The sequence below is a fragment of the Gossypium raimondii genome, chromosome 9, assembly GCF_025698545.1.
Source record: "Gossypium raimondii isolate GPD5lz chromosome 9, ASM2569854v1, whole genome shotgun sequence".
Classification (NCBI taxonomy): domain Eukaryota; kingdom Viridiplantae; phylum Streptophyta; class Magnoliopsida; order Malvales; family Malvaceae; genus Gossypium; species Gossypium raimondii.
Genome location: NC_068573.1, coordinates 33773322 through 33786631, shown reverse-complemented (window position 1 = coordinate 33786631; position 13310 = coordinate 33773322). Strand labels below are relative to the sequence as shown.

Here is a 13310-nt window from a genome sequence, read left to right as displayed (position 1 = left end):
AGTACATCAGGATATGTGTTCTTTATGGGTGACACAGCATTTGCTTGGCTTTCAAAGAAGCAACCAATTGTGACACTATCGACATGTGAAGCTGAATATGTGGCAGCATCTTGCTGTGTGTATCATGCTATATGGCTTAGAAATTTGTAGGGCGAGTTGGAGCATCAACAACTTGGTGCAACTGAGATACGAGTTGACAATAAATCAGCGATTGAGTTGGCAAAGAACCCAATGAATCATGAGAGAAGCAAACACATTGACATTCATTTTCATTTCATCCGAGATCATGTAAAGGAAGGAAGTGTAAAATTAGTGCACGTGGCAAGTCGGGACCAAGTCGCGGATATCTTTACAAAACCGCTACCGATGGTACTCTTCGACAACTACAAGAAATTAATTGGCATGAAGGATGGCAGAAGCATTTAAGTTTACAGGGGAGTTTTGTTAAATAAACTTAAATGAAAGTTAAGAATTATGTAAGTGAAAGGTCAAGAGTTGAAAGGTCAAGAGTTATGTTGTTTTTAATGGGTTTAAATTAGTAGTTTTTTGTTTAGGAAAATGAAAGGTCAAGAGTCATTGATTTATGGTTATTATTAGATTTTAATATTTTCAGTTTTTTGTTGTTTTAAAGGGTAGACTATAGCCTATAAATAGTTTGTAAGCTTTGGATTTTATAAGTGATAACAATTTTATATTGAGAACATTTCCTACAAAAAATCGATTTGAGCCATCCCGCGAACTTTGCTTTTGCATTTGATTAAACCATAAAGTAATTGTACCACGCATTGAGTAATTACAAGAATAGTGACTCAATTACGCTTACTTGTTAATATTTTTTATTGGCATAATAATTTATTTGGTACTTTCAATTTTATTAAAAATTTTAGTTTAGTTCTTTATTTATTTTTTGTCTTTTTAACTCTTGAATTTGTATTGTTTATCAAGTCACTCCAAAATAATAGAAAAGTTAACGTCTAATAACTTTGTTGATGTGGCATCCACGTTAAAGTCCATGTGTATACTACGATAATAATTAATTAATTTTTTAAAATTAAAATATTAATAAATATTTTTATAATTTTATACTTTTAAATTTTAAAAGAAATTTTCATTTAGCATAGTTAGCAGATGTTAACTTTTTCATTAATTTTTGTCATTTGACAAACAATGCAAGTTTAAGAGCTAAAAAGAAAAAATTAAATGGAGGGCTAAAATGATTTTTTCTTTATAAAATTAGAAGGTGAAATAAGTCATTATGCCAATAAAAATATTAATAATTGAGGTGTTTGATTTTTAAATAATATTAATGTAAATTTAGTATTTTACTGATTTTTGTATTAACCATTTATTTGTTGTTTAATTTAATTTAATTTGACTTAATCTAATTTTTTGCTTTATTTAGTTATTCACATAATATTATATTATCTATGTGGACTTGATGACGTGGAAAAAATAAAATTCTACATCTTGAGTTTTCATTGGTTGATTTAGCAATTCACTAACGGTGTTAATATCGAGTACCATAATAAAACACTTATTGATGTTCAAGTATTATATTGGACATTTTCAAAATACACATACCAAATAAGTTATTGATAGTATGAGTACCATAGTAGAACGCATATTATTAAAGTACCACATTGGACATTTTATAAAAGTGTCAAATGTGACATTATCACTTTATAATACGTTTGATTGAGTTTGTGTCCCAAACTAATCAAACACTAATTTAATTGGAAAAAGATTAAAACATCCTCTTTTATAAATTGATAAATATTATTATGGAAATGCTTTTGTTTTATTATCTATAAAATTAATTTAAAATCAATGCAAAGTGAAATTTGAACCTAATACAATATACAATCCAACACCTCAATTTTTTCAATTCAATTAAAAGTATTATTTATTTTTAACATAATTTTTATATAAATATATTTATTTAAATTGAACCATATAACAAATAATGAAAAATGTATTATGAATTACGACATTATATGAGTAAATAAATTAGTATCTAAATTAAATTATGGTAATAAATTAAGTAAAATAATAGGAACATGACTCACATATAGAGGTGTTCATGGCCCGGGTTAGGTCGGGTTCGGGCCCAACCAAAATTTTAGGCCTATTTGTTAGGCCTGGCCCAAAAAATGGGCCTAAAATTTTGTCCAAGCCTGGTCTGGATAAAAATGCTAAAACCTGGACTCGGGCTGGCCTGGCCTGATCTGACTCGCCTATATTAAATTTTTTATATAATTTTTAAATATATATAATATATCAAAAATACTAAAAACATTAAAATAAATATTTCCCAGCAAATTGAAAATAAATTTTTAAAAAATATGTACACTTAAATAACACTAAAATAGATACAACTTAACAAGCAAATGCCTCTAAAATAATAACAAAATTAATAATAAAGCAAGTGTTATACAATATCCAAACAATAACAACAAAATAGTAGCAACATAATAGTAAAATGATAGCAAAATAATGAGAAAACAACAAAAAAATAGCATTAAAACAGCAAAAAGAATTATGTAAAAATATATTTATAAAATATTTATCTTAAAATTAAGTGAGGTTTTAGTTGAAATAATTAATCTAAAAGTTTAAATACAATCTCAACTTTAACGGGGGATGGTTAAAGCACTTGTCAGACACTCGTTTGACACGGATTCAAACCATGTTATCCCTATCCCTTACCCCTAATATTGTGTAAAAAAATTTTAAAATGTCAATTGCACATGCAATATATAAATTAACACTCAGACTACTAGCTAGGTTGACGAAAGGACCTAATTGATACAAGAATAACACTTTAAAAACTCGATTAGAATGTTTTGGAGTTTGAGACCGATTTAGAATTTAGGTCATCCCTACAATTAACCCAACTTATATTAACGTGTCATATCTATTATCCAATGCTTAATGTATTCGTTTTTGTGTCATATTTTAATTATTTTCTCTCGATATTGTATCTATGTCATATATACTGGTCCAATATATAAGTTAAAATGAATCATCGTGTTAAATTATATAAAATGAATTATTCTTAAGTCAAATGTTATTTAAATTTATAAAACCTCAAATATGAAGAAGATGTAAGTAATTGAGATCTTTCTTCCTTCACTTCTTCATATAAAACACACACACACAAAATTATAATACCTTTCTTAACCATTTAAATCTATTTAATTGCAAATTGCATTGATGTTGTCATAAAATAAAACACTTTAAATTTGAAATTAAGAGATGTCATTTTTAGCAATTAATAAGATATGATACATGAGAGATACAAATAATATTATTAATTTTATAAAATTAATCATAAATTCCCAACATGTATTGAATAGTACAAAAGAAAATGTCATTGCTTGGAGACAACATTAAATGATATGGGTATAGATTTTCCCTTTCAATTATTGATTCTTTTATGTTGTTTATAATAAATGATGTCCAATTTTCGGAAAGAATAAGGAATCAAAATGCTAAGTCAACCTAATTTTAATTTCTAAATCGAAGCACCCTACTGTCTTTATCACTTTTTATGTTTACTGGTATATTTTTGTCTTTTCTTTTTAAATAGTTAAGTCGATATTCAAATAAAAAATGTAATTAGTAAATTATTTTTCTTAAATTTAGTAAAATAATGTAAATATAAAATAAATATTTTAAATTTGATAATGGAATAAGTCTTAATTAGTGTTTATGAGCAATAATGTCATGGGCCGTGAATTAAAACGTATGATCATTACGCGCAAAACGTCTTATAGAAGTCAAATTATTAAATAGGGCTCATTTAACCCACTTGAATCAGCTTGATTTGTAAAACCCATAGAGAAACTCATTTATTTGAAGCTTTGATGGTCCAGTGAAACACTCCTGTAAAACTAGAGTTACTAGGGTAATTAATGTAAATCCTAATAGATAAATATGTATAGAGTTTAAATCCCTTAAGACTCTTGTATTATAGATAAACATTAATCTTGGTCATTGATGTAATTCAATCTGTACCATTAGACTTGGGGAGCTCAATTATGAATACAGGCATTCCCCCTCATTTGTATCATCTCATTCTTTGTATTCTTTCTAAAGTAATAGAATACTTTGAAAGCATTTACTCAAGCACTTGATGTGTTTTGTTTTATTGTGGTAATTTGTGTTCTTTTGTTGTTCTTCGTTTTGAGTTGTTTCTGCTTTATTTTCAGTGCTTTGAAGAATTTCTATCGAGAACTTTTACTTTGTAAGAGTTAAATTACCTTAGACGGATTTTAATATAAGAAATCGCCTAAAACCACGCGAATTGCGAGAATAAAATTCTATCCCGTAACACTAGTAACTAGTTAAGCAAACCCATATTATTTGTAATAATAATAATTGTATTAAGTGAAATGTATAACTAATACATTTACATTTCTCGAATGTAGCAAAAGAAATGTTTTAAATGCATATTTAAAAAAATAAAAAAATATATTCTTTAGGCACAATGATTTATTTGACATTTCAACTTTATAAAAAAATTATTTGTCATTCATTTATTTTTTGTTTTTTAGCCTTTAAACTTATATTGTTTATCAAAACACCCAAAATGAAAGGAAAAATTAACGTCTATTAACTTTGCTGATGTGGTATCCATGTTGCAATCAAGTGTATGCCATATTAACAATTAATTATCTTTTTGAAATAAAAATATCAATTTTTTATAATTTTGTATTTTTTAAATTTAAAAATTATTAATTACTAACATAGCATCCACATTAACAAAATTATCGGACATTAATTTTTCCATCTATTTTAAGTAGTTTGATAAATAATACAAATTTAAAGACTAAAAAGACAAAAATCCGTGTGGAACAATAACCAAATCATGAATACAATTTGGGTATTCTACGTTCAACAGAAAAGGATTATCCCTTCGTTCAAAAAAAAAAAGAAAAAAAGGAGAAAAGGATTATTCCATCAAAACTCATATTAGTTAGACACTGGACAACTTCATTTTTTTCACCGGTTGATAAGTGCGTAGATTGTAATTTATTTATGATATTTCTCTTTTTAAATTATGCTATTGAAGTTTTTATTATATTTTATTTACTATGAATTTAGAGAATCACTCGAAGAAAAGAAATTTAAAGTTTATTTTTAGTAAGTTTGCAGTTTAAACTTTTAATATGATGTTGTAGTAGTATTTTGGTCATAATGTGAGTTATTAAACTTCGTTTTAGGCTTATAATATATTGTTTCGAAAGGAATTGAAAACTCTAATCGAAGTTATTTCATTGCTCAAGCTTGAAAAATATTGAGAATGTGTATAAAAATTATTTAAAAGTTTAATGTGAAAATCTGCCAAAAAGAATTTAAAAAATTTTCTGTTATTTTCTTAGTTAGGTCAGTGGTTACGTATTGTAACACCCCTAACCTGTATCCGTCGTCGGATTAGGGTTACGAGGCATTACCGATCAAAAACACAACTTAATACGATCATTCAATTCAAATCATGCACAAAGTTATAATAACTCATTATAATAGATTTTTAATTTCAAGAGTAACCATCGAATTAATCGTATAAATCACATTCAGTCATATTAAACACACAACTAAACAAAATCAAAACATGCTTATTTAACTCTTTCGCATATGTGAATTATGCTCCAAAAATTTAATCAACTAATAACAACTTTTTAATCACATATTCGAATCATACATACATCTCACTCATGGCATACGACTTATCAAATTATAAGAAAGCTTGTTACACTACAATTTCACGTGCATACAATAACACATTCAAGCATATACGATTACAACTTCTGCACTTGTGCATATTAAAACTAATCAAATCATATTACACTACTTGATATGCCTTCACATATGCGACATAGTAACCTTATAGCATAGTCGAACATACTTTTAATACTATCCTATTTTGTGCACATTACCTTAAAAACAAAAGCCTTTTTTTTGTTCACAATTACAGAATTTATACCATCATATTCCATTTACTAATTAATAACTACACCAATTCACATGTTGTGCTTGACTCAATAACCAACAAATCAACCATAATCACAATTAATATCATGCCGTATCACATGGCAATATTTACACCTCTCAAAACAAATCTCAAGTTCTCTAGTCTATACATGCCATACTTTAGTATATTCATTTCAAAAAGGTACCAAAATAGATGTTCGATAGTGTGATTGAGTCGCTGACGATCCCCAGATCTGAGCTATCTTTATAACACTGTAAAACAGAGAAAACTTCACATAGTAAGCTTAGAGCTTAGTAAGTTCATAATATAATACATTTAACTCATCATTTAAAATGCTATATGACATATTTGCTAACACATAGTTCAATCCATATCACTACTCAATCTCATTCATAGCTATTACTCATTTCATACCATTTCTTTTAGTCACATGCAAGTATATTTATTTCTATTCATTCCAACTTATTCAACTATATTCATTACTTCACATACTCTTGCTTCTACCTCATACACAATATCATCAACCACATAGGTTTCGTACATACCTGTACCATCTCGTACTTATCTATTACATTTACCACTTCAATGTTCAATGTATTAATTCGTTCGGTCATCTTTTAACGTTCAAGGACATCGCACACTTAGTGCCAACAAATTCGCCAAAGCTATAAAATATCGCACACTTAATGCCTTTACGTTAAACTTAAATTTGGCTTAGTATCGCACACTTAGTGCCAATTATTTAGCCAACCGCTGCTTTACTCTCGCACATTCAGTGCCATTTTTGGTAGGCGTAGCTATTTGGTATTTGCACACTTAGTGCCGCATATATTCGATCCACATTTCACATGCTAAACTTCACAGTCTCATTTCTATTTCTTTCATCTCATTTAAACATTATTTAAAACCATATGCATTATATCCGAACTTACCTCAGACATAGCAATGGCGAGATTAGTCGATCAATCGAGCACTTTGTTCTTGCCTCGGTCTAGATCCGAATTTCTCATTTCTTTATCTATATACATTTAAATTCACTTATTCAATCTCACATTTCATTCACATAAATCCATAAACACATTGTTAGGCATTTTTTTCAAATTAGTACTCATATTTTCACCTTTGGACATTTTAGTCTCTAATTCATAAATACACAAAATACACATAATTTCTTTCTACTCATGCTTGGCCGAATATTTATTAGTCCCTAGCAACCCATATACTTCATTTATTTCACATCTTAACCCCTCAATTTCTCATTTTCACAATTTAACCCATAATGCTCAAATTCATCAAAAATCCAAATACAAAACATATTTATCTATCACATGATATCTTTCATATTTCATCAACTATCATCACAAAGCTTACAAAATCATCAATGACACATTTCAATCATAATCAAATTCTCAAATTGAGGTATGGGCTTGATAAAACACAAAGCAACGATCTCAAAAACATAAAAATTATCAAAAACCAAGCTCAAAACACATACCTAATAAATCATGCAAGGACCGAACTTAATGAAGCTTCAATGGCTGTTTCTTTTCTCTATATTTGGTGGTGGAAGATGATGATAAAAGAAATTTTATGTTTTATTTTATCTTATGTAACTTATTAACTAATTTACATTATTAACCTTTAATAAACACATATAATAACATATAATGGATGGTCATTTATGTCCATTCCCACTATCCATGGTCTAATATCATCATAAGGACCTTTCATTTAATAAGCCATAGCAATTAGACACTCTTAACTTATAGCATGCTACTTTTACATTTACGCAATTTAGTCTTTTTATGAAATTAAGCAGACAAACGATAAAATTTTCATACGAAAATTTTCACACCTATCACATATCATGCTATAAACATAGAAAATAATATTAAAATATTATTCTAACTCGGATTTGTGGTCCTGAAACCACTGTTCCGACTAGGGTCTAAATTGGGTTATTACACGTATAGCCATGCATAGGGGTGAGCAAAACTCGATTCGACTTGAAAAAATCGAAAAAAATTTAAATTTCGAGTTAAACGAATCGAGTTATTCGAGTTAATCGAGTTATTCGAATCAACTCAATTTTTTTCAATTCGAGTTCGAATCGAGTTGAGTTTTCAATTGAATAACTCGAATAATTCAATAATTCAATATCAAACTATAATATTTTACATTTTACCCTAAACTCCCAAACTTTTTACTTTTCCTCAAAACTTTTACTCCTTCCCACTTTCCCCCCAAAACTTTTACTCCTCCTCCCAACCCCCAATCTACCCAAAATCCATTTCCCACCAAAATTTTACTCTTCCATTTATTTTTTCTCAAAATTTTACTCCCCAAAACCCTCAAAACATTTTATTTTCCCCCAAAATTTTTACTCCCTCCCACTTTTCCCCTAAAACTTTCATTCTCTTCCCATCCCACCTCCTACCTCCCACCTCCCATCTACCCCAAACCCTCCCCCCTCCAATTTTTTTTAATATTTTCCCTCCAAAATTTTACTCCCCCTATTTACTTTCCCTCAAACTTTTATTCCCCAAAACTTTTTATTTTCCCCCTAAACTTTTACTTCTCACCCTTTACTCTCAAATAAAAATCAAAATTATCCAAAACAAAATCACTAAACATAATTAGTAATAATTTTATTTATATATACTACTTATATTATTAAATTAAATTTCACATTTTATATTATTTATATTATTGAATTGTTTAGTCATATTGAATATTTATATTAAAATTGAATTCTTAATTATGCCATAAAATATTCGTGTTAAAATTTTATATTGATATCAATTTCACATTTTATTTTAAAATAAATTTTATTAAAAATCATATTTTTATATTTAATATATTTTTAATTTCAAAATACATAGTGACAAGAATCTGAAGATAATTGAAACAACTAAGCAAACAAATAAGCTAACCAGTATATAAAAAATTAATAAATAAATTATAAGGTGATGAAAGTTAATAAAAAATTTGATTAAGGTGGACAAATTTTATTACGATGGGTGACAACGGTTACAAGGACCCAAAATTATTTTTTAAAATTTAACTCGAACAAATATATTCGATTCGATTCGATTCGAATTTCATCTCACTCGACTCGATTCGAGAAAACTTCAAACAAAGTTAGGATGATAAAATGAGATTCGAAAACTCAATTAACTCGAAAATTTTCGATTCGATTCGATCGAATGCTCACCTCTAGCCATGCATATATGAATTTCTAAACTTTTTTTCTAGTCAAAAGGATTTCGAGGTTTTGATTCTAAAAGTTTGTGAGATCTAAATTGCCCTTCATCTTTTCTTTGGTCTTTATTATTTGCATGTCTTTTACTTTAATTACAAATATCCAAGTTTGTTGAATATTTCTATCGTATTCCATTTTTTAAAATATTTACCTTGTCTATTAGAATAGTTAAATCTGTAATGCTTTAATTGATTCTCATGTTTGTGACGAATAGCATGATTGAGTATAAGCTACTATGCAATTCACATTGTGTGGATATATGATCTCATCTAAATGAACCTTGCTTGTGTGTGCATTTTGGTTAGAATTAGGGTTTTTTCGTTATTAATGCTACCAGTAAGCAATGGCGAATCCGGCTCTCGGTCCCCCTAAAATGTAAAATTGCTATTTAGGCCCTAGAGATTTTTTAAAAATTTTAAATTAGTAAAGGTAAAATTATACTTTGGCACCTCTAAAATTATAAAAATTCGATTCAATTCTTTAAAAATTATAAAGATATAGACTATAAAAAAATTAAAATTTCATCCCCTAAAAAATTGTTTTGGCTTCGCCCTTGCCAGTAAGCTAATCCTAAGTGCGAAGTTATAGGGTTGTTTATTTATAAGGGAATATTTTTAACAAGCTTCCTCTAATTAAATAAGGTAATAAGAGATTGGTTGTTAGTTGCGACGTCGACAACTATAACTAATTTATTAAAGAGCATTAAAATTATCTTTGCATCAATGATTAAATTTACGAATCAAATAGAGATTTTACCTTTAACCAAATTTTCATCGTATTGATTTTTCTAATTATATTTTGTTCTTAATTTTTAATTCAAAACCTTCTTTTATTTTAATTTTAATTTTAATTTTTCTACTTTAACAATCACTTAAAATGTTGAATTTACAGAAATCAATGATATAGACTAAAAATGGGCGACATTAAGGTGACCCTTATTTCCAACATACTCTAATGCAAGTTGGATTTCTTTATTTAATTTTATCCCTATACTGGTACATTGAGCACCACATAATATTTTGTAGAAGATCAAAGGACCAAAGATTGAAAGGACCATGTTTGGACATCAGCCTAATACATACAATATCTTGATCATGAAAATTCCCCAGCTGCTCAATCAACTAAATTATTCTGCTTGTCATTAATTAGATTCAAGAGCTGTAACATAATTTATGGTAAGTATTCTTTTTATAAGATGTAGAAATTGCTTGGAGATTAAACCCGAAATTAATATCAACTTTCTGTGATTCAGTTGACTATCCTACACGAAAGTTTTTACATATTTGTATAACATTTCTATATATGTATAGTAAGACTATATATCTTCAATTGCTAACACCATATATATATATACTTTCTGATGAGCTGATCAATGTCTTCCGCCGTAGCGGCGCTGCCGCTGCTGGTACGAACTCAAAGCATCGACGAACTCGTCTTTCCTGAAATCAGGCCAGAGTTCTTGAGCAAAGAAGAGCTCAGTGTAAGCCAATTGCCACAACAAGAAGTTGCTGACCCTAAGTTCACCACTGGTTCTAATTAACAAATCAGGGTATGGGTGCTCCGTACAATTTGTTTCTAACTCTTGTTCGATTAGGCTTTCGTTGATGTCATCTAGTTGGATTTGGCCGTCTTTGGCTTTCTCGGCAATGCTCCGGCATGCTTGTACGACGTCGTATTTCCCACTGTAGCTGACGGCTACAATGAGTTGGAGCCTGGAGTTATGTTTTGTGGACTCCTCAACTTCGTTGATCAACTTTTGCAGCGATGTGGGAAGCTTTGTTGAATCCCCTATAACTGATATTCGAATGCCTCCTCTGCTCCAATCAAAATAGGATATCAGATATGAGAATCCCGCTATATAATTCTAGATACAAGAAATTGTTTTAATCTAAAAAAAAAACATTTGTTAAAATAGAACAATTTAATCATTCATATACAAAAAAAAAAAAAAACATATGAAACAAATTAGCACATAACAGTTTTTAATTAACAATTTAATTATATATTAATTATTTCTTAATTGAATTAATATTTAATTAATCTGGAAAAAATAGATTTAGAAATTAATTTGGAAGTATAAGCAGTAAAATAATTGGGTATAAAAATGAGAAGCGAAGGGGAGTTACCTAGAAAATGACTCCACTTCAGACTTCAACGCTCTCTCAAACAAACTCATCAAAAAATCAACCTCCACCTGCACTTCAACTACACCCCCAATTAATCATAGTATTCACTCCAAATTTAACCCTCTCTACATCTTTACCTTAATCAAAACCATAATATGAAATTACAAGTACACAAATTACCTTGGGACGAATCCAGTTCTCGTAAGAAAAGGCGAAGACAGTCAGAACCTGGATCCCCCACTGGCAACATAGTTCGATCAGCTCCCTCAACGCCTTTACACCGGCTTCGTGTCCCGCTGATGTCGCCAATCCCTTCTGCCGAGCCCACCGACCGTTCCCGTCCATTATCACCGCTACGTGCTTCGGCATCAACTCTCTGCGCAGCTCCGCCGGCAGCTCCACCACCTCCTCCGCCGTTATATCTCCCGCCACAGATAAGTCCGTGGTAGCTGCTTGTAGCTTATAATCATATCGTTTGGGAAGAGAAGGAAAAAGGTCCGTTTGGTTCCAAGCGGTTTGTACCACTAAACCCGGTTTCGGTTTAGTCTTCGGTGGAGTTAATGTATTTGCGGTAGGAATAGCGAAGCGCAAGGATAGCATTATCCTTCCTTAAGAGTAACGTTCAAATTTTGCCGCTACTAACGTCTTTCTAACAAAAGAAGCGACGTTCAAGTTTCGAGTTTGGATGGTCCGTATACCGTATATATAAAAACGAAGGATAAGCTAATGAGCTAAAGAGATGATAGGAAACGACACCGTTATTCTGCACGAACAAGATATATCGGGTCCTAAAATGTGGCTTAAAATTTTTTTTAATATTTTTTTATACATAAAATTGTTTATTATGACGTGTGGTTAAAATATTTTTATTGATTTATTTTGGTTACGTAAGGTGCTTTAATTCTCAATTTCTCATAGGCCACTTAAATTTGGTTTTGGTTTTTTTTTTTTGCCACAAAAGGGAAATGACATGGCCACAAATGATAATATATTGGTTTCTTTCTGAATACGGAATTTTCTTGTTAAAAAATTGGTTCTCCTTAAGTTTTTGTATAGCATAGCATGTTTTTTAGTCTTATTTATACATGTAATATTAGTTTTATAAGTGATTTCAGAGATAATTTGTTGACGTTTTCTCTAATTTGGTTAATACTCGATTTTTTGTCTATTTTTTCTCGCTGTTTTGGACTATCCGGGGCTGATTTCCTTATCACTCTAGATGTGTCGTACTTGAGTTGTGACAAAGCCAATTATTAACGTGTTATAATGTTCTATCATGTTGAGGCTAAACCATTTGTTGTGTTGATGGAATTTCTCCTTCATCATCTATGATGAGTATTTGCTATTTGTTTCTTTGAATTGTATGGTTTCATTCGTCGAATGAATTAATGAATTTACCTTTAAAAAGAAATATATTTAAAATTTTCAATTGACATTAACACTAGATTTAATCTTTATTTAAATATGGTTGAACTCATAAAATTTAAAAGTTTATCTAATAAGCATGTTGTGTGAATTGATGTATAAAAATAATTAAAAGAGGGCAATTTACCAATAAAAGCCTTTTTTTTTAAAAATTATCGAAATGGGCCCATTTTTTAATTATTTACCTGAATGGTCCTTTTTCCTGGAAATCGCGTCCACGTCAGCGCGATGTCAGGGTACGCGTCAGGAAATCGCATCCACGTCAACATCTCGCTCTGACGTGGACGCGATTTCGGCCCGCGCGTGAACAGTACCCAACGGTCAAAAAAATAAAATATCGGGCCCAATTCGATAAATTTTAAAAATATAGGGCTTTTTTGGTATTTTGAAAAAATAAATTTTGAATCTTTTTGTACTTGTATTTATTTTTTTAATCAATTAACTCTTCAATATTATATCAATAGCAACAAGTACAAAAAGATTCAAAATTGTTACTAACAAG

At 29.5% G+C, this 13310-nt stretch overlaps 1 protein-coding gene across 1 annotated transcript; it reads right to left on the bottom strand.

Moving 5' to 3' along the window:
• Positions 1-10426: 10426 nt before the first annotated feature.
• On the bottom strand, positions 10427-12093 carry LOC105799166 (dehydrodolichyl diphosphate synthase 2). The gene is made up of 3 exons (XM_012629574.2): positions 11564-12093; positions 11384-11451; positions 10427-11071 (listed from the first exon to the last, which is right to left on the bottom strand). Exons 1-3 carry the CDS (start codon positions 11981-11983, stop codon positions 10627-10629), a joined length of 933 nt encoding a protein of 310 aa, XP_012485028.1. The 5' UTR covers positions 11984-12093; the 3' UTR covers positions 10427-10626.
• Positions 12094-13310: the final 1217 nt, after the last annotated feature.